Source organism: Schistocerca serialis, chromosome 3, assembly GCF_023864345.2.
Source record: "Schistocerca serialis cubense isolate TAMUIC-IGC-003099 chromosome 3, iqSchSeri2.2, whole genome shotgun sequence".
In the NCBI taxonomy this organism is placed as follows: Eukaryota; Metazoa; Arthropoda; class Insecta; order Orthoptera; family Acrididae; genus Schistocerca; species Schistocerca serialis.
In genome coordinates, this window is record NC_064640.1 from 65,727,990 (window position 1) to 65,751,874 (window position 23,885).

General features: G+C 39.2%; 1 protein-coding gene across 1 annotated transcript in view; it reads left to right on the forward strand.

The window, feature by feature from the left end:
- LOC126469716 (LMBR1 domain-containing protein 2 homolog) overlaps window positions 1–23,885 on the forward strand; it is a 111,393-nt gene that overhangs the window by 52,528 nt on the left and 34,980 nt on the right. Inside the window, exon 5 of the mRNA XM_050096906.1 lies at window positions 13,410–13,586. Coding sequence (XP_049952863.1) covers window positions 13,410–13,586 — 177 coding nt within the window. The remainder of the gene's footprint in view (window positions 1–13,409; window positions 13,587–23,885) is intronic.

Genomic DNA, 23,885 nt, shown 5'->3' on the forward strand with positions numbered 1-23,885 from the left:
GAAGGGAGGTCATTCAAATATATCAAGAACAGAAGGGGAACCATGATCGAACACTGTGGAACACCTAATTTTATTTCACCCCAGTTAGATGAATTGGTGAATTTCCTTAAATCCCTTAAACCATATCAAGAAACTTTTTGCTTCCTGTTCTGTAGATATTACTTAAATCACTCACATGCTGTTCCATTTACACCATAGAATTGTAATTTCTGTAGCATAACGTCTTGGTTCACACAATCAAATGCTTTGGATAAGTCACAGAAAATTCCTATTGGTGACATTCTACTATTTCAAGACTCTATTATGTGGGCAGTGAAATTCTATATTGCTGCCTCAGTGGAACAGAATTTTTGAAATTTGAACTGTGATTTACTAAGTATCCCATTACTGTTGAAATGGCTAACCGCTGTTGAGTACATTACTTTCTCGACAATTTTTGAAAGTGCTGTCAGCAGGGCTACTGGCTGGTAATTATTGACATCTGTGGTGTCCTGTTTTTTTGTAGAGAGACTTGACAATGGCATATTTTAAACTGTCTGCTGGCATCAGAAGGTGCCTTCTTTTAGATTATAGTCAGGAATCATACACCCTGTTGTGAAACAAGTTAAAACAACATAATAGTCCCATAAAATGCTGAAGAATGCCCAGAAAAGTATGGTTAGCTTATTTATTCAGAATTTTAGAGGATTTAATAACAACCTAGTAGAGATTCTTGTCTGTTTCAAGAATTTAGAGATCTCTGAAAAGACAGATGCCCAGTGCCTATGTGAGTGCCAGATAACCATAGGAATATAGAAGTTAAATATAAAAGATTACGCTCTAGAACCTTACAAATAATGAACTAATATGGGAAAAGGAGTAGTTGGTATATATATTAAGACAGAACACAAACTCAGAGACATTAGAACAAATAGATTTTCTAGTGATCAGCACATAGAAGTGTACACATGTAAATTAAAATGGAATAATAGTTAACTTATAATTGTAACTGTATGTAGTTTCCAACTGGGTAATTTTGAGCCATTTGACTCCTTACTAAACTGTCTGCCAGACAGCAGCAAGCTCTCTCTGATCATGATGCACAGTTACTTAGGATACAGTGCCTTCCAGTACAGATACTTCTTGGTAGAAATAAGAATAATTAATGATTCTAAGACAAGCATTTTTAAGAGTAGTTTACAGGAGATGACTTGGATGAAATGTATGGTGAACCAAATGCTGACATAAAATTTAACCTATTCCATGATAAATTCATTTCAGTATTTGAAAACGGCTTTCTGCCTCAGCTAGTCAGAAATGGCATTATACAGCCATTTAAAAAAACCATGGCTCACTAGAGGAATTAAAGGATATTGTGAAATAAAAAGGATAATGTATCTGTTGACAACAACAAAGCTCCTGTAGTAGTTGAACACTGCAGGAACAACTCAAAATTACTGAGAAAAGTTGTTAAAAATCAGGGAATATACACATTATGTTATAAACCACTAATTCCAACAACAGATTTAAAGCTATTTGGAGTGTAGTGAAAAGAAAGACAGGGTAACAATCCACAGAACAGGATAACATCAGTTGCAGTTAGCAGATATGTTTAATAAACATTTCTTAAATGTAGTCAAAAATGTAGGGACAAGTAGTTCAAGAGAACAATCAGAACAGTACGTTGAAAAAGCAACTTTCATAAAATTCCATTATATGTATGTCTCATCCACTTCTGCTTCTGAAATTTAGAAAATTATATATTCTCTTAAAAATAAAAGCTGATCTGGATCTGACAGTGTTTTCAACAAAGTACTAAATACTTGTTTCCATATAATAAGCACTATCTTTTCTGAAATACGTAATGCATCACTAACTGGGCATTTTTCCAGAGAGACTGAAGAAGAGTCATCAATAACTTCTGAGCCATTTCATTGCTGACATCATTTTCCAAAATATTTGAGGCGGTTGTGTATTCTAGAATAGTATTCTACCTGAGCAACAGTATCATCCTCAGTAAATCGTGGTTTGTATTTCAGAAAAGCTGGTCAACAGTGAGTGCCATTTATACATTCACTCACTATATTTTAAAAGCATTAAATAACAATAGCACTAGTTGGTATTTTCTGTGACCTATCTAAGGTGTGTAACTGTGTAAGCCATAATATTCTCCCAGTTAAACTGAGGTTTTATGGAACTGATGGTACAGCCAAACAATGGAGATCATATCTAACCAAAAGAATGCAGTAGGTTGTACTTAGAAATTAGAATCTCTGCAAATCTTGGGTAGAGACAAATCGGTGAGTTCACAATTTTATGAATTTTCATTCAACAATGTCATATGGAATAGTGTACAGGATTCAGCCAGCTCTTGGTTCCCAGAATAATTTGAGTGTGACAGCTTTCCTGGAGTGCAGTATGTTCAAGAACTTTGTTTGGAATACTTTGAAAATCACTGTTAATATTTTGATAGTCGAAGTGTCTCTTCGTTATACACGATATGGTTTAGCTCTTTGTGTACTGACTTGTGAAAGTTCATCAGAGGACCTTGAACTGCCACCTAGTCTAAAAATCCCCATGTGCTTTCCACAACTACTCTGCTACCAGAGTAGCTGCTTCCTTTGTCTAGTGCACCCATGACCTATCTAGGGAAGTCCTACACTTCTTTACCCTATGATGCAGGTCCAGAAATTTGCAGCCTAGATTTTCATAGAATTTACAGAGTCTTTGGTTGAGACCCTCCACTCAGCTCCAAACCAAAGGACCCCGATCAGTTCTAGGAACAACACTGCAAAATACGAGCTCTGCTTGCACTCCATGCACAAGTTCGGTAGTCTTCACCACTCCCTTCAGCCACTTGTGTATGAGCTGTGGATTGCCTTAGAACGAAAGCTACTGATGTCATTAATGCTGATGTGAACCACAACTTGCAGACTGCACCCTGCACACTCAATAGCCACAGGCAGGGCCGCGTCCACATCTCAGATGTCTCAGATGTCTCCACCCTCTCCACCCCACCCCACCTCTGGCAGACACACGAAAGGCACATTGGCTTTCCTTCCGGTCCTGGATGCTATTTACCTAAGGGGCTCCATAATACATTTGAGAACTAGTAGACCCCTCCTTGTATGTGCCTGCTTGGGCCCTGCTGAAGGAGCTGCCACCTGTCCATGTGTTGAAAAAATAGATGATGTCTTTTACTGTTTATTCTTATTAGTTTCTTGTCTTCTTCTCTAGATGTGGATGTGGTATTATGTTATCTGAGATGCTCTGAAAATGTGGAGTGATTTGCCCATAGTTCCTTTCTCTTGTGTATTCTTTGTATTGGACATCAAACATTCGATCTGTTTGCACAATGAACTTGCCATCAAGTGTATTACATTGTGCTAGATATACACCTGCTTTCTGGTATAAGTCCGTGTGTCTTGTCAGTTTTGGAATATATTTTTTGGATAGAATTGTATGTTGTGTATGCTATGTTATGCCTTATCGTTTGAAAATTTTGATTTTTATGTGTGAGGTTGTTATATTTTCTGGATTATTCTGTGTTGTTATTATGGTTTTGTGTGTTTGTGTGTGTGTGTGTGTGTGTGTGTGTGTGTGTGTGTGTGTGTGTGTGTTTTTGTTGTGTTGTTTGTGGCTTTGACTTTTTACAGTTCCTTTGTTTCTTTTAATTTTGTGGTTTAGCTTTACGACTGTTACCATTGTATGTATTGTTTGTGGCTGCTGCATTATGATGCCTAGTTCTTTTTGAAAGTTTTCTTTGTTGAGTGACACTGTATTTAGCATGTGTAGAAATGCCGCTTGTTTTTGTGTTTTTGAATGGTCTGAGGTGTGGTAGATGATTGTGTCAGTTGTAGGTTTATGACAAATTTTGTGTATTTGCTTTTTTTTAGTGTTATATCTAGAAAGTTAATTTGATTTTTCAGTCGTGAATTTTTTCTTTTAGTGTATCTTGTTAATGTCAGCATGTAGTTTATAATTTTTGTATGTGGTTCCTCTATAAAGCAGAGAATGTCACCCACACATCTGAATCGGTATAATATGTTGTATTCTTTTGCAACTACTTTTGTATAAATTATTAGTTTGGCATAGTTTAACTTCATTATAAACAGTACTGATGAGAGTATAAAAATATTTGCTAAGGGTCCTGAAACTGGGGATCCCATTGGTAATCCATCATCTTGTAAATAAAACTCATTGTTGGACTGGAAGTACTTCTGTTCCTATACAAGCTGTACTAATGTATTTCATTAATCTGTCCATCAGGGAATTGCCTGCATGTCTTCAGATTTTTTGTCCTGTGAAGTCTATTATTTCTGTTACTGGTATATTGGAATACATGCTTTCTGTATTGAATTAGAGGAATATTAATGTGTATGGAATTCTTATATATTTTGTATGTTGTATTAACCTTGTAGTGTCTTTAGAGGTTCTGTCTTCTTGGACTTGAAAGTTTCAGGCAGCAGTTTTAACTGCAAGCTTGTAAGTGGGAAGCTTTTTAGAAGTTTGCTGTGGGTCTGACTGGGATGTTTGGCATCTGAATTTTTTGGTTGCCATCGGAGGACAGGTGCAGGATTATTCTGTATCAGTTGTCTTCTTTCTGTGTTATCCAGTATGTTGTCTATATTTTCAAGTGAGTTATGTATGGTTGTCTGGAATCTGTTTGTTGGGTCAGATATTTAATTTTGTTGTATTATTTTGTAAAATGAATTCTTGTGCTTTATTAATGTATTGTACTTCATCTAATAGTACTATTGTGTTCCTCTTGTCTGCTTTTGAACTGAATGTGGATTTGCATCTACGTGCCAGTTGTGCTGGACCTGTTGGAACCACTTCAACACTGACTGATGAGGCAACACCTAAGCAGTCACATTGAACCTGTGTAATTTTTTTTTTTTTTAATGGGACAGCAGTTCTCATTAGATATCAACAACTTCTGCCATCTGTTAGGCAGAATTGAAGTAAGAATAGAATTGTCCATGAGGAATTGAAGTTCCAGTTATATTTATACCAAAGTTACTTTGATTTTTCCAGTATTATCTTTGTACTTTCTAAGATCTGAGAAATCAATTTATGGGGTGATGTGACACTTATACACAATAGTGGACATCTGCAAAAGCTACACAAGTTATCCATGGGTTGAACTTTCATAATCCTGTATTTTTATGTGCAGCTTTGTAGTTCAGGGTCAGCAACATTTTAGTGTTTAATGTTATGTGTTTGTTCATGGAAATCTCATCTGTACCACAGTCCTATATTTGAAATATATTTGCTATGATTTAGCTCCCATCTATCCTAATGTGATTTGGTGCTAAAGATTTCAACAGAACTGTTCTATAAAATCCAAGACTGCCAGCCAATCTTAAGAATATTTTGTAAGTATTTGCCTGGTGTTATCCATGTGCCTATTAAAAAATCATCATTTTATAAGATTCATCTACTTGCTTCTTGTTAGCATGTTAACTAACAAGTTCTGATTATCACCAAAGTGTCATTGTTGCTGATTTTTTTATTGTTATAAGAAAGAAAAAAACATTACACAACTAACCTGGGCTGAAGAAAAGTATGTGATTTCTTCTAAGTAGTATGCTTTTAGATCTGGTGCCTACGAATATTCTCATTCCACAGATGACATTTGTATCAAAGCATTTGACCACTGCTTCCTGTGATGGAACATCAAATTGTGATGTTCTTTCATTGCAAATTCCACTTACTCTTTTACTTTGCCTTTCAAAGGTACACGGATGTCACCTTTGAGGTTGGCATTTTTCTCATTGTATTGGTTCTTTTTGCTTCATAAACAGAATTAAAAATGATATGTGAACACATCTTCTGTTTACTTTTTAGAAGTGCAATATTTTACAACCCCACAATGGTCCAGTAATATGAAATACCTGATAAACTTTACCTTTTTGTCATTACGTACAGCCTTTCATTGTTATGCATTTGTACATGCATGTGCTAAATTTGTAATGGTAGATGTTTTTAGTTCATGAATATAATTTTATGATAGGTTGCAATGACAAGATGTTTAAAATGAAATACGTCATTTTTTAGGGGTACCTAAGGTAACTTGTGTTGTTTGTTATGCTGAAAGTATACATTATGTGATCAGAAGTATCTGGACATCCCCAAAAATATACGTTTTTCATATTAGGTGCATTGTGTTGCCACCTACTGCCAGGTACGCCATATCAGCAACCTCATTAGTCATTAGATATTGTCAGAGAGCAGAATGGGGACCTCCGTGGAACTCACGGACTTTAAACGTGGTCAGGCGATTGGGTGTCACTTGGGTCATATGTGTATGCGGGATTTCCACACTCCTCAACCTTCCTAGGTCCACTGTTTCCAATGTGATAGTGAAGTGGAAATGTGAAGGGACACATACAGCACAAAAGCGTACAGGCCGACCTCGTCTGTTGGCTGACACAGACTGCGGACAGTTGAAGTGGGCCGTAATGTGTAACAGGCAGACGTCTATCTAGACCATGACACAGGAATTCCAAACTGCATCACGATCCACTGCAAGTACAATGACAGTTAGGCAGGAGGTGAGAAAACTTGGATTTCATGGTCAAGCGGCTGCTCTTAAGCTACACATCACACCGGTAAATGCCAAACAAGGTCTTGCTTGGTGTAAGGAGGATAAAAATTGGATGACTGAACGGTGAAAAAACATTGTGTGGCATGACAAATCACTGTTTACAATGTGGTGATCTGATGACAGAGTGTGGGTATGGTGAATGCCCGGTGAACGTCATCTACCAGCGTGTGTAGTGCCAACAGTAAAATTCGGAGGCAGTGGTGTTATGGTGTGGTTGTTTTCTTCATGGAGGGGGCTTGCACCCCTTGTTGTTTTGCATGGCACTATCACAGCACAGACCTTCATTGATGTTTTAAGCACCTTCTTGCTTCCCACTGTTGAAGAGCAATTCGAGGATGGTGATTGCATCTTTCAACATGATCGATCACCTGTTCATAATGCATGGCCTGTGGCAGAATTGTTACATGACAATAAAATTCCTGTAATGGACTGACCTGCACAGAGTCCTGATGGGAATCCTATAGAACACCTTTTGGATGTTTTGGAATGCCGACTTTGTGCCAGGCCTCATCGGCCGACATCAATACCTCTCCTCAGTGCAGCACTCAGTGAAGAATGGGCTGCCATTCCCCAAGAAACCTTCCAGAACCTGATTGAACGTATGACTGTGAGAGTGGAAGCTGTCATCAAGGCTAATGAAGTTGTTCTTTTGTTTGTTGTTAGGATTGTGCATTTCTTAAGAATTAGATTTTCCAAGACAACTGCATACCTCAATATACTTTATTACTTTTAACAATCACATTATTTTCCCTATGCAAGAGGAATCAGAATTGGAATTTTATTGTCTCGTGACGTATATACAGGGTGTTTCAAAAATGACCGGTATATTTGAAACGACAATAAAAACTAAACGAGCAGCAATGGAAATACACCGTTTGTTGCAATATGCTTGGGACAACAGTACATTTTCAGGCGGACAAACTTTCGAAATTACAGTAGTTACAATTTTCAACAACAGATGGCGCTGCAAGTGATGTGAAAGATGTAGAAGACAACGCAGTCTGTGGGTGCGCCATTCTGTACGTCGTCTTTCTGCTGTAAGCGTGTGCTGTTCACAATGTGCAAGTGTGCTGTAGACAACATGGTTTATTCCTTAGAACAGAGGATTTTTGTGGTGTTGGAATTCCACCGCCTAGAACACAGTGTTGTTGCAACAAGACGAAGTTTTCAACGGAGGTTTAATGTAACCAAAGGACCGAAAAGCGATACAATAAAGGATGTGTTTGAAAAATTTCAACGGACTGGGAACGTGACGGATGAACGTGCTGGAAAGGTAGGGCGACCGCGTACGGCAACCACAGAGGGCAACGCGCAGCTAGTGCAGCAGGTGATCCAACAGCGGCCTCGGGTTTCTGTTCGCCGTGTTGCAGCTGCGGTCCAAATGACGCCAACGTTCACGTATCGTCTCATGCGCCAGAGTTTACACCTCTATCCATACAAAATTCAAACGTGGCAACCCCTCAGCGCCGCTACCATTGCTGCACGAGAGACATTCGCTAACGATATAGTGCACAGGATTGATGACGGCGATATGCATGTGGGCAGCATTTGGTTTACTGACGAAGCTTATTTTTACCTGGACGACTTCGTCAATAAACAGAACTGGCGCATATGGGGAACCGAAAAGCCCCATGTTGCAGTACCATCGTCCCTGCATCCTCAAAAAGTACTGGTCTGGACCGCCATTTCTTCCAAAGGAATCATTGGCCCATTTTTCAGATCCGAAACGATTACTGCATCACGCTATCTGGACATTCTTCGTGAATTTGTGGCGGTACAAACTGCCTTAGACGACACTGTGAACACCTCGTGGTTTATGCAAGATGGTGCCCGGCCACATCGCACGGCCGAAGTCTTTAATTTCCTGAATGAATATTTCGATGATCGTGTGATTGCTTTGGGCTATCCGAAACATACAGGAGGCGGCGTGGATTGGCCTCCCTATTCGCCAGACATGAACCCCTGTGACTTCTTCCTGTGGGGACACTTGAAAGACCAGGTGTACCGCCAGAATCCAGAAACAATTGAACAGCTGAAGCAGTACATCTCATCTGCATGTGAAGCCATTCTGCCAGACACGTTGTCAAAGGTTTCGGGTAATTTCATTCAGAGATTACGCCATATTATTGCTACGCATGGTGGATATGTGGAAAATATCGTACTATAGAGTTTCCCAGACCGCAGCACCATCTGTTGTTGAAAATTGTAACTACTGTAATTTCGAAACTTTGTCTGCCTGAAAATGTACTGTTGTCCCAAGCATATTGCAACAAACGGTGTATTTATATCACTGCTCGTTTAGTTTTTATTGCCGTTTCAAATATACCGGTCATTTTTGAAACACCCTGTATATATATATATAAATCACTGATTTGAAGTACAGGAGACTTGTCAATATAAATAATGTACCAGATACACATACAATGTGTCAAACTGAAAAAAAAACACAATCTTAATTTATAAAAACCATTACAAGTTTGTTTTATTACTCTGCAAAAAAATCATTGTCATTTAAAAATTCCATGAGTGAATAATATTTTTGCACTAGGATGGCAAATAATTTTATCTTCGGTAAACCTAGCTCCATACTGTGAAAGTTTTTCATTTTTAAAATTTATTATAAATTTTCATTGCCTTGTATCGAGGCGTGCCAATGGCCTTGCCACAGTGGTAACACCGGTTCCCATCGGATCACTGAAGTTAAGCACTGTCAGACTGGGCTAGCACTTGGATGGATGACAATCCGGTCTGCCCAGTAAAACTGGGTGGGATGTTATACTTAGAGATAAAGCATTTACATAAAATAAAAACAGGACTCTGCCTAAGATGGAACCTCCTGGGACTCCCTGTAAAATAATTTTCCATTCTGAGTAACAGTTTCCTGTACCTGACATTACAATTACTACCCTTTGCATTCTGTCTGTTAAATATGATTTGAACCATTTCAATGTACTGCCATTTATTCTGTATCTTTCTAATTTATGTAACAGTAGAGAGTGGTTGATCCAGTTGTGTTGGTAAGGTCACAGAAAATTCCTGTGACTTTTTGGGATTGTGCAGAGGTAAGAAACTTTTCTGAACAAATTTGTCGATGGCATGTGTTGTACTCTTGCTTTCCTTGAACCCGAATTGGTTTAATGTGATGATATTGGATTTTGCCATGAAATTTGAATTCTGACAGCAACAACTTTTTCGAATATTTTTTAAAATATTGGAAGAAGACTTACTGGTCGGTAGTTTCCTACGTCATCCTTTAAGCCATTCTTGACTAATGGCTTTGCAGCTATGTACTGCAGAGCATCTGGGAAGCATCCTTCTGCAAATGACTGGTTTATTATTTCAGATGGGGTCCTGATGATATACTATAAACTATTGTAATTACTGTAGTGGGTATTTCATGACACCCAGTCAGATTTTTAATTTTAAAGGAGACTCCTACTTTTTCTACATCTTTAGCTGTAATCCATTCAAATTTAGTTAGAACTTGCCTGTTATCATGATTGAAACTCCTCCCTGTTGGAGGTCCGAGTTCTCCCTTGGGCATTGTGTGTGTGTGTGTGTGTGTGTGTGTGTGTGTGTGTCATCCTTAGTGTAAGTTAGTTTAAGTTAGATTAAATAGTGTGTAAGCCTAGGGGCCGATGACCTCAGCAGTTTGGTCCCATAGTACTTACCACAAATTTCCAGTTTCCTGATTGAAACCAAAGGGGTGTGGACATTACCTAGGGACTCACTTGCATCAGGATCTGATTTTGATACATTTATAAAAAATTCATTGAAATATTCTGATATTTCTGAAGGATTTACAATAGATTTGCCACCTATCTTAATTTTCAGAACTTGTATACTGCCAGCTATGACACCAAATTCAGATTTTACAACTAACCATACTGCCTTTGATTTATTTGTATGGTTCAGAATGAATTTTTTGCATGACATTTCTTTTTCTGCCTTTATCACCCATCCATATACAGTTTTATACATTTTTACATACACTCCTGGAAATGGAAAAAAGAACACATTGACACCGGTGTGTCAGACCCACCATACTTGCTCCGGACACTGCGAGAGGGCTGTACAAGCAATGATCACACGCACGGCACAGCGGACACACCAGGAACCGCGGTGTTGGCCGTCGAATTGCGCTAGCTGCGCAGCATTTGTGCACCGCCGCCGTCAGTGTCAGCCAGTTTGCCGTGGCATACGGAGCTCCATCGCAGTCTTTAACACTGGTAGCATGCCGCGACAGCGTGGACGTGAACCGTATGTGCAGTTGACGGACTTTGAGCGAGGGCGTATAGTGGGCATGCGGAAGGCCGGGTGGACGTACCGCCGAATTGCTCAACATGTGGGGCGTGAGGTCTCCACAGTACATCGATGTTGTCGCCAGTGGTCGGCGGAAGGTGCACGTGCCCGTCGACCTGGGACCGGACCGCAGCGACGCACGGATGCACGCCAAGACCGTAGGATCCTACGCAGTGCCGTGGGGGACCGCACCGCCACTTCCCAGCAAATTAGGGACACTGTTGCTCCTGGGGTATCGGCGAGGACCATTCGCAACCGTCTCCATGAAGCTGGGCTACGGTCCCGCACACCGTTAGGCCGTCTTCCGCTCACCCCCCAACATCGTGCAGCCTGCCTCCAGTGGTGTCACGACAGGCGTGAATGGAGGGACGAATGGAGACGTGTCGTCTTCAGCGATGAGAGTCGCTTCTGCCTTGGTGCCAATGATGGTGGTATGCGTGTTTGGCGCCGTGCAGGTGAGCGCCACAATCAGGACTGCATACGACCGAGGCACACAGGGCCAACACCCGGCATCATGGTGTGGGGAGCGATCTCCTACACTGGACGTACACCACTGGTGATCGTCGAGGGGACACTGAATAGTGCACGGTACATCCAAACCGTCATCGAACCCATCGTTCTACCATTCCTAGACCGGCAAGGGAACTTGCTGTTCCAACAGGACACTGCACGTCCGCATGTATCCCGTGCCACCCAACGTGCTCTAGAAGGTGTAAGTCAACTACCCTGGCCAGCAAGATCTCCGGATCTGTCCCCCATTGAGCATGTTTGGGACTGGATGAAGCGTCGTCTCACGCGGTCTGCACGTCCAGCACGAACGCTGGTCCAACTGAGGCGCCAGGTGGAAATGGCATGGCAAGCCGTTCCACAGGACTACATCCAGCATCTCTACGATCATCTCCATGGGAGAATAGCAGCCTGCATTGCTGCGAAAGGTGCATATACACTGTACTAGTGCCGACATTGTGCATGCTCTGTTGCCTGTGTCTCTGTGCCGGTTCTGTCAGTGTGATCATGTGATGTATCTGACCCCAGGAATGTGTCAATAAAGTTTCCCCTTCCTGGGACAATGAATTCACGGTGTTCTTATTTCAATTTCCAGGAGTGTAGTTTATAAAATCTAAATTTGTATTAATCTTTAGTTCATCTCTTTCTGGCACTTGATACTTAACAGATTTTTACATTTCATTCCTTTTGGCATCTTGTCACGCCATCAATCACATTTAGTTTCCTCCTTAAGTTTATAATTTTGCACATAGCAGTAACCACTTGCTGTGAATTTTGCTGACCCTAACCTGTTTAAATGCAGGCCATCCTGGGCTAACCAGCCTGTGATTATAAACATACTTGGATCTACAAATATTGTTCCTAGACTGTTATACAGTTCTCTGACTCTACTGTTTATTTTTTCATATATATTTGTCACTCAGTGATCTTCTATGGATAATGCCATTTACTGCCACTGTTGATTCTAGAAATACATTTTTTTGCTGTTGTGATCACATTTCTTGTTTCATTGATGTTGTCTTCTTCACTGTAGTCTTGAAGGGAATTTGTCCCTACACAGATAAAAACTGCTTTGTAATTTGCATTACAATTAACACTTAGCATTAAGCTACGTTTTGCTTAAAGAACATTCTTCAGATGCTTATTTAATTGATGTGTTCTTATCCCTGGGTGAACATGGATTGTGCAGCTTGGAACTACTACAGTTTTAGGCATAGAATCTCCGATTATTAGAAATTCATTTTCGGCACTTTGTTCAGTACTGTGTGTTCTATTTTTGCAGTTTATGTTGGTACATTTATTTTTGTCTGTTCATTTTCTATGCTGTTTGCTATTTGTAGTTTTACATTTCAAGCGAGGATCTTTCATATTACTGAAGTCTGCTTTATTATGTATATACATGTTTTTGTAGTTATGTTTCATCACTATATTTGTATTTTCATCAGTATACAAGTTTTTTTTCTTTCTTTTGTTTTTGAGTCTTGCATCTTCTTATTTCAAGGAATGTATTTCATCTTTAAGAACGTTAGTGTGTCTGTTCAGCAAATTGATAATTTCGTTTTTAGAGTTCCCTGTGCTCATCAACTCTACCATGTTCATCACACTCAAATACATGACATGACCAAGGAAACTCATCTAAAAATTTTAACTTGACTTTCAAGCACTTCTCATGAAACCAAAAGTTACACTTCATACATGATACACCTTTCAAGGCATGTTTCCACATCCCTTGCATGCTAAACTATTATACTTAAGTTGTTCTGTGGAGATCAAAGTGTCACTGCACTGATCTGTCGGCCCAATCTTGCCACTTGGACTATAATTGTTTAGTATATAAGGGATCTCTTCCACTGTCTATATTTATGGTAGTTGGTTTGGGTTGTACTTAATTTATGTTTGTTATGAATTACAGTTCTGTACATAAAGAGCAGTTGTTTTTAATATAGTTTTGTTTCTTATATCATCAGCTGATGAATGAAAATATTTATTAATTCAATTGATTGTGTTACAGACACTTTTGGGTGTTAAAATGTCAGTAACACCAGGGCATCCATCGTATAAAAATGTAGAAACTATTCTCCAAAAGCTTCCAATGGAACTCCAGGACCGTATGTGCCGTAGGCAACTTCCTGATGATGCCCCACTTGATACACCATCTGAAAAAGCATTAGTTAGACTTCACAGACAGGTAATATATATTGTTACTATAATGAATATTTAAATGCCGCTTATGATATGTGGCCCCAATACCCTGGGCACTCACAGCTGTTGATTCCAAATCTGTCATAAGTGTAACTAATAGTATGTTGAACTTCCTTTTGCTACTTTTATAGTGTTTAATCTTCTGTTCATCCCAAAGATGCATGTTGTCATTCAGCTTTGGGCTTAGAGTATAGTGCTCCATCAACTCTGATCAGTTATCTTTTATGCCCAAATCAATGCTGCTTTCTTCAGGCACAGACACACAAAAGGCCTGATTCCAAAATCCTGGCACAAGTTGAAAACGTAGTACTGTCTAAAATGTTTTTGTAAATATCAGTGTTCATTTTGTTGCTGACCAAAACGATTAATGATCCCATACCTGGAAGTACAGCTCATGGCCATCACATTCCTTTCCAGAAGTTTCACTGTTACTACAAGTAAATCTATTGGCTGAGCATTTTCCACGTTGTACCATCTGAATGCCACATCAAGTACAATTACTCATCTAAATCTACATTTGCATCTGCATAAAAGCCACCATATGGTACATGTCAAAGGGTACCTTGTACCACTATGAGTCATAGCCTTTCCTGTTGTGCTAACAAATGGAACCTTTGAAAAACATCTGTCTGCATGCCTCCACATGAACCCTAATTTCTCTTAGCCTCTCTTCGCAGTCCTTACACAAAAAGTATGTTGGTGGCAACAGAATCATTCTGCAGTCAGCTGCAAATATTTGTGTTCTACATTTTCTCGGTAGTGTTTCATGAAACATATAACCTTCAACTAATCTCAAGACCAATGAGGGCACTGCATTTAACACCTACAGTGTTGTCCAACATTCATTCTCATGATCTTTTGGCATTAAAGCGTTAGCACGACTACAAAATCTGAGTCTTGTCACCTCTGTTACTGACATGTGCACTTGTGGTGCATCAGAAATTTTCAGCTATAATTGGCAATGATGTCTGATGTTTGGTATGCCTAGAACACTTTTGGGTTTGGAGATACGTACAGTCAGTTTCTTGGTCCTGTCAGAGAATTGTTTTAAGTGCTTCCCTCTCATTTCCATTTTTCAAGAACATCACTAATGTTAGATCAGAGCACACTCAATTCCTTTAACTCCTTTGTGACAGAACACTCAAACTTGTCAACACCTACAGTCATGCTCCATTCTCAGTCATTCATCTCTGACAAAAAATGTATATATAATGTGGACTAGTTGTTAATGCTCTCCTACCCACTCAGATGCATAATGACACTGGACATTGTCTGTTCAAGGGGTCGTCTGAGGACTTCAAGCCGCATAATGTATAGGTCTTGTGCAATTTATTGCACATAATTTTTCTTTGGTAATATGTTTAACTTTATTTATTTATGTATTGATTTATTTAACCTGGCAAGATTAGGGCCATCAGGCCCTCTCTTACATCTAACCAGGCATTCTACTTATTTTACATTCATACGTTTTAGTAGGCATGTTAAACTACATCTAGTACAAAAAGTGAAATAAACAATTAGAAAGGTACACCTGGAAAAATACATACATATAGAGTTTATATTCGTAGATCATAAGTACTGTTATAATTAGATATTATTGAAGAGACAAATTTTAGATGGGAGTGCTGGCAGCAGGGAGTATGAGGGAGACTCGTGGTGAAGGGAGGAGAAGAATAGACATGATGAAACATAATTAAGGAAATATAAAGGAAAAGAAGATTGCCTGGCTAATAGAGATAGATGAAGAGGAAGGCATCTCAGGAGCAAGATAGGAGACGCTAGCTTTGCTATTTGACAGATGAGAGGATTGGCCTGGTACATTAATTTTGTGGAGAATTTTATGAGGATGATAGTAGGAAATGCTTCAACTTCTTCTTAAAAGCAGCAGGAGATTGAATTTTGCACAGGGTAAGGGGCAGTTTGTTCCAGAGGCGGACAGCGGCAACTGAGAAGGAGTTTGCAAAAGTTTTTGTTTTGTGAGTGGGCACAGTTAGGATACCAAATAAGAGTGACCTCGTGTTTCGATTATGATGACATGACAGGTTTTTAATCTCTGAAGCAAGGTACTGGGGTGCTTGCGCGACGAGGAGTCTGTGAAGTAGACATAGAGTGTGGTAGTCACGCAATTTGTCCGGCCGTAGCCACTTTAGCTCGGAGTATGAAGCACTAACATGATCATATCGGCGAATGTTGCAGGTGTAACGCACACAGGCATTCATGGTTAGCTCTAGCCGTCTTTTGTTTTCACTACTCGTGCCTTGTTGAATCACATCACAATAGTGGAGGTTCGGTAGAACGAGTGCTTGCATGAGCTGGTGTTTCAAGTCCTGTGGAAATATGTTCTGAAACTTTTTGAGAGCATAGAGACAAGCAAACGTCTTTCGGCACACTGCGACTGTATTCTCCGCCCAGTTGAGATGCTCATCCAAAGCTACACCCAAGTTCTTCACTGTTTTCTGATATGGTATTGGAGTACCGTCGAGCAGAATAGGAGGTAGCCGTTCGCAGAAATCTGAACTTATTAATTTCTGATGGGCTATTAAGATTACTTGCGTCTTTTTTGCATTTAGTTTAAGCCCCAGGCTTTTCGCCCATGTCACTACCGAAGACAGATCATCATTCATCTGAGCGATTGCAGTGTTTACGTCTTCAGGTCTGACGCTTAGGTAGAGCTGGAGGTCGTCGGCATAGAAATGATATTTACAGGAGGACAGAACCGACGAAATATTGTTGACATATAAAGAAAACAAAAGTGGTCCTAAGACTGATCCTTGTGGCACTCCCGAGGAAACATGTTTCCAGGAAGATTTTTCATTTACGCAGACAACACATTGCTGTCTGTCTTTTAAGTAGCTTTCAAACCATCTCATTGCACTATCAGAGAAATTAAGCTGTTGCATTTTTCTGAGCAATATGTCAAAGTTAACAGTGTCAAAAGCTTTGCTGAAGTCCAGTAGCGTCAATATTGTTGCCTTTCGATTGTCGATGGCACATTTCAGGTCATCTGTTACTTTAATTAGAGCAGTGTTTGTGCTGTGATGTTTACGGAAACCGGATTGAAATTTGTGATATAGGCTGAATTCATGCAAGTGTTCAGTGATTTGGTCATGAACAACATATTCGAGTGCTTTGGAAACAGCAGGCAGTATGCTAATTGGTCGGTAATCACTAGGCAGTTGTGGGTTTTCGATCTTAGGGATGGGTCGAATTATGCTTCTTTTCCATGCAGTGGGGTATATTCTGTTCACGAGGGAAAAATTAAATATGTCAGTTAAGACAGGTACTAAGATATCGGCAACATTCTTAATCATGGTTATACCGATACTGTCGTTGCCTATTGCATCAGAAGAGATTCTCATTATTGCTTTTCTTGTCGTATTTGTTGTTACATGTTTTAGATGGAAGCTATCGTTGTTAGTTATCCTGTTTGGGGATTCTTGTGGACGGTAATTATCAGCCGTGCTGGTATTCAGAGGTGCAGAGAAGAATTCATTTAATTCGTTAGCTGACACGTGAAAAGTAGTTTGCGATTTTGCCTTTCCGACCCCCAAGCTACGGAGATTCTTCCATAGAGTCATGGGCGTCAGATCGCTGCATACAAGGGAGCGAGCGTGCCTGATTTTAGCATTGCGAATGCATTGTTTCACTCTGTTCCGTAGCTTTCTGTATTCTTCGAAACGCTCGGGTTTCGGATCTGCCTTGAAACACCTGTGGGCAGCATCCCTATTAGTCATCATTTGACGTAATTCAGTTGTCAGCCATGGAGCAGGAGATTTTCTTACACGGATTGTGCGCACAGGTGCATGTTTGTCATAGAGGGCAGTGAGTTTATCACCAAGTTCGTTAATTTCGCCGTCGATTGTAGGTTCTCTGATTATTTGATGCCATGATATTTCTGAGCAATTGGCTGTTAGAGCATCGAGGTCAATACGTTTCATGTTCCTACAAGTTATGTAACGCGGTTTGATCCTTGGGGGCTGCACAGAGTAGGCCAGGAATATTACATCATGTGCTGAGAGGCCAGGGGCCGATGTTTGACCAACATCTCTTACTTTGTCAGTCTGTTTCGTTGCGATTACGTCTATAAGAGTATGACTGCGCGCCGTATGGTGTGTAGGTTGTAATGGAAGAATGTTCATGCTATTGCAACTAAACAATCTTCTTAGGTTTATTGCGGAGGGAGTGTCTCTTAGCAGGTCTACGTTCAAGTCACCCATTACGATGACATGTTCGTATTGACACTGGAGTGAATGTAATTCCGACTGGAAGGAACTCATTGAGTTTATTTTTGGCAGCTTGTACACGATGCCAGTCAAGAATTTCCGACTTTGTATATTTATTTCAATGAACATGAATTCAGCCTCTTTTTCTTCAGCAGGATTTGACGTACATAAGACTTTCGCTTTGAGATCTGTTCGTATATACGCGCCGACCCCGCCACCTCGCTTTTTTGATCTGTCTGCCCTAAGAAATATGTACCCTGGGAGATGAATAGATGCAGAGGATATGTGTGGTTTCAACCACGTTTCGGATAAGAGGATTACGTGGTAGTTTAGTTGGTTGAAGAGGAGGCTAAGTTCTTCGTAATGTGCAGGTAAAGACTGGATGTTGCAGTGAGCTGCTAAAAGCTCTGATGCGTTCCGCTGAGCAGCCTGGAGTAGGGTGGCAGACTGGTTTGTCCCTTTGTTAGGCACTACCTGCCGCGAGGGGCACTGGCCGGTGCTTCCGCCAAGTGACATAATACAGGGGTGTCCGAGATTTTGCGCGCCCTGTTTGTGACTCCGCGAGTGCCAAAAGAAAGGCGACTGCAAGAGATTTCCTGAGGTTGCGGGAGTATAGAAAATGGATTAGTGGTATTCGGTGCAAGGAGAATATGACCAATAATAGTGACGGCTGTGTGTCACTGTGTATCCTATGTCGTAAGAGGAGAAATGTAATTAGCGTATTTGAAACAGGTTAGGGTGGAAATAAGGGAAAGGGGAGATATTTAAGAGGCCGATGCTGCCAGCAGAGAGAAGTAAGCTTAATAATTAATAGATTATTGTAGGAAGCTAGAATTAAATTGAAATTTACTAAAGTGATACTGGTAGTGATTATCGTAGGAAGCTAACTGTTGGTACTGTTCTGTTGCCTCACTGTGTGAGAGACAAGTTGGAATAAAGTGCAGTACCTAGAAGAAATGTATCAATACAACATTTAAACTGGAAGAGAATCCATGTGCAAAATGTGTTATTTAGAGTTACCCACTGACTACATTTTTGAATAAAAAAAATCGACAAAGGGTTGCATGAGGCTAATAATGTCACAGGAATAGTTGGAGCACAACCATTTGCTTGGAAACCAGTAATTTAGTGGTCCATAATATAAATTTGGGATGAGAATAATGGAAACTAGAATTGTATCAAACTTTCAATGTATTCCTTCTATCTTGAAGAAAACTATGGGCAGAAATAACATTAGTGATCATGTGGAGTTTGCTCAGCTAATTATCTGAATTAATCACAAACAGTCACATCATGTTTGTTGCTTCCTAACTAGATAGCAGCATTATTATGTAAATAGATATCTGTTTTTCTGTGCAAAAAGAAACAAGGAGTACTATGTACTGTATGTGCTGAGTATGTTCTGGTTGAAGACACTGAAGAAACATGACTACAATAGAAGACAAAAGTGAATCTCAAACTTTTAGGATCATTCATTTAACTTCATTTCCTATTAGGTCCTGTAAATTGTATAATAAAATAAATTATTTCACATTAGACCAATTACTTGCAGTCTCCTTCACTACATGATTAATATTTTGCCATTTGAAACTTGGTTGCTGTGTTCACTCATTAATAAGGTTCAACACCTCTCTTCACCAAGGGAATCTAGTTCATTCCTGGTAGGATGATCATCATAATCATCATCATCATCATTATCATCATCTCAACCTGCTTCTTTTTCCCTTCTGTTCCAAATCCATACTGTCTTCATCTCTCTCATGTAGTGAAGGAGACTGCAAGTAATTGGTGTCTCTCTCTCTCTCTCTCTCTCTCTCTCTCTCTCTCTCTCTCTCTCTCTCTCTCTCTCTCTCTCTCTCTCTGACTCTCTGACTGAAAATATCTGAACACCAATTTGTAACATAGGATCAACCAATAGATATCATGAGATGTGGATGCATCAGTATAAAAGGAGTCATGGAATACTGTATTGTTGGTAAAGAAACAGTAACAGCAGTCAGGAGAGCTCAGTGACTTTGAATGTGGACTACTCATTGGATGTCAACTGGCTAACAAATTCATCAGACACATTTCAACCCTTTTAAAGCTACCCAAGTAGGTGTTGTGACTGTGAAGTGAATACGTAAAGAAACAACCATAACTAAGCCAAGACCAGGCAGATCTCATGTACTGATGGACAGGGGCAAATGAGCATTGCACAGAGTGGTTGTAAAATTTGCATGAAATCATCAGAAGGAACCACTTGTGACTTTGTGTGCTCAGAGCAGTTTAGCTAGCACAGTAACTGTTTGTGGGGTGCTAAAAAGAATGTGGTAAAATGGTCAAGCAGCTCCTCATATCCAACACGTTTCTGTAGTCATTGCTAACAAGGGGACACTCCCAAATGACATTAAATGATCTTGATGAAACTTGGTGGTAGTGTAGAGGGGGGAAAATAATGAAATACTTTTTTTGTGCCCAGTTTCACCTTTAAGGGGTAAAACACACCCCAAAATGTAAATTGGCACTTTAGGTTTAGAGGGAATATCGTCAAAACAATGATATGTATAAAAGATGTTTTTGTTATAAAAGCTGATATATAATTACTTTTCTTGAAAACTGTGTAATCAGCTCTCATAATAAATTGAATTTTGCAAAATAACCCACCACCATTAATTAATTTCAAAAAAATGAAAACTTTTGTTAAAACATAAATTTATAAAGCTTTCAAGCTCTATGCAAAGCTGGTTTCTGAAATACCATCTTTGGAAAATAAGCTGTACACTATGTGCTGTCTGAGTATTTTCAACGTACCTAATTAAAATATCAGAACATTCATTACTATTCTAATTATCTATTTTACTTATATTTGTTTTATGTTTTAAATTGTTATTTTATATTTTACATTTAGATTTTTTTGTTTTTTATTTTACTGTTTCACATATGTGTATTTTGTTAATTGAAAATAGTAACTAACTCATTATTATAATACGAGAAGGAAAGTTGCTACTCACCGTATAGCAGAGATGCTGAGCCGCGATAGGCACAATAAAAAAATTCACACAATCATAGCTTTCGGCCATTAAGGCCTTTGTCAGCAGCACACACACACACACACACACACACACACACACACACACACACACACGTGCAACTTGCACACACATCTGCAGTCTCAGAGAGCTGAAACTACCACTTTCCTTCCCGTATTGTTACATTCTATCCTGGATTTTCCATTGTTTGATTAACTCATTATTATAATAGAAAATAATTACAGTAATGATAATCTGTAACATTTTTTTACACAATAGACATAAAGTGAATGAAATATCTTTTGCATAGTATACACGATGGAGAAGAAATATCAAACAAAATTCAGCAGCATTTCAAACTATCACGGGTGATCTTCTGAATATCCTGATTTGTATCAGGCATATTTCAGTACATTTCTAAGCCTTGGCAAAGGTAATTGATTATGTACTAATGACTGCAACTTGATTATATTGTTTCTCTAGTAGAGGTTGACATAATCATTCAACAGAACTAGATCTAAAAATCTTCTCACAAAGTTGTTCCAGCTTCGAAAGCTGTATACCTCCCACAGCTGTCCCCGTGCCATCGAGCGCTTTGGGACCACCAGAAGTACAAGTTCCTTGTCCTCAGGTGCAAAGCTCTAAACAATTCTTTCACATTGACCACCACAAGACTGTAACAATAATACAGATATTTCTCCATTGCTGGGAAATAAAACACCTTTGAGATATCTTTTGACCTGTACAGTATTTACAATATTGCAGTGCCTATGTTGTTCTGAAGTATGTTGTAATGTTCCTTCAGATAATTGAGTGATGAAAATAAAGGTACTTCCATTTGTCATCAACCATGTGTGTACAACTTTCACTTGTACATTTGTTATATATATTTTCTTACAGGCAAGACCTTTAAATTGAAAATCACTTGCCTGGTGCCAGTGGATAAATACGGTATTGCAGTGTCTCTGTTGTGTAGAAGTATGGTGTAATGTTCCTTCAGACTTGCATGCCCCACGAAAATGACTTTCAATTAAAAGGTCTCCCCTATACAGAAATATGCATAATTAATGTACGAGTGCTGGTTGTAGACACAGTTGACGACATATGGAAGTTTGGGTCTGGCTTTGAGTCATGCTCGCATAGCCTAATGGTAAGGCGACCACTTGCAGTAAGCAGTAAATCCACAAGCCAAGTGAGAGGTACTGGGATTGTTACCAGCATCCCCACCGGAATAATGTCACAAAGAAGAAGGTGTAATTAGCTGAATGATGAACACTAACTTTACTTAACAAAGGTTTATTCAGCACTTGCACATACAAGAGCACGGAGTGAACTGCCTCCAGCCAGAACACATACGTATATATACAGTTACGGAACATTCCAGTACAATGATTCTTGATATTTGTGGATACTTCTAGAATGTACTCGAACTGAATATAGAAATTAAAATTTTACAGTTCAGGTGAGTTTTGAACTCACAACCCTCTATTCAAAAGTCTAGTATTATAACCACTACACCACAGTTTCTGCAACATTAGAATCTTTGCACAGAGATAAACTGCCGGTGCAACATTACTCATCACAGGATGACTGCCTACCATCCGCAGACTAACAGGCTTACTGAACGCCTTAATAAGACCTTGGCCGACATGCTATCAATGTTCATCATTGTTGACCAGAGCAACTGGGATGAGGTACTACCTTTCGTGACGTTTGCATACAATACCGCCAAAAAAGAAACCACAGGATTTACGCCATTTTTCCTGGTGCATGGGTGTGAGGTGACTACGATGATGGACACTGTGTTTCCATTACATCCTGATGATGTGGACGACAACTTCATCGGCCAGGTGTTAATCAGAGCTGAGGAAGCTCAGCAGTTAGCTCGACTCTGCATGCTGCCGGCTCAAGAAAACAATTGCCAAAGGTATGATGCAAGCCACCGCCCTGTTGTTTACCAGCCTGGTGGCATTATCTGGATCTTCATGCCTGTTCGGAAGGTTGGTCTCTCTGAGAAACTTCTCAGGCGGTACTTTGGACCTTATAAGGTTGTAAGACAGTTGTCTGATGTTACTTATGAAGTTGAAGATTTTGAGCCCGAGACAAGATGACAAAAGATCAGAGATATGGTCCACACACTTCGAATGAAGCCCTATAAGGATCCTGCAACCCAGGATAAATTTGAAGCTCCAACAACAGGAATGAATGTAAAATAACAATTTAAATTTAAACAAATATAAGTAAAATAGATAATTGAAATAGGTATGATTGTTCAGATATTTGAAATAGATATGTTGAAAATACTCACAAAGCATTTTGTACAGCTTATTTTCCAAAAATGAATGTATGTAGTTTGAAAACTTTATTAATTTGTGTTGAAATAAGAGTTTTTATCTTCAGAGTTAATTAATGGTGGTGAGATATTTTGCAAAATTTCAAATTATTTCAGAAGTTGATTCAAGAAAATTAATTACTTGTCAACTTTTATATGATTTTTTTAAATTTGTCATCATTTTGAAGATATTCTCTCTAAACCCAATATGCCAAATTATCTTTAGGAATGTTTTTTACCACGTAAAAATGAAATTGGGCGCAAACAAAAAGTATGTATCGCACTCTTTTGCTCCTCCACATACCTTCCAAGTTTCATTAAGATCGTTTGAAACAGGCGTAGTGAATTATTACTAAGGGAAAAAGATACCAAAGATGAGCTGTATTATGAAGATCAAATAATGCCCCAAAGAACCATCATGTATCTGAATGGCACATTTCACAAACCAGAGGAACATCTGTGAGGAACAAGAAAAATTACTGTAGTACAGAATTATGCTCAGATGTTGGAGGGATGCCCAGAAGTTAATAGAGATGCAAACAGTACTATCTTCATTATAAAAATGGCTTACAAAGCTTTATAGATGGTGATGTAACTTCACCGTCTTTGTTATAAAAATGAGTTTTCTTCATGTACTGTCTACATATACAAAAAAATTTTCAATGTATTTTATAGAAATGTGTAATACGATGAATCCGTGTGGAAATCCTTGTTAAGTA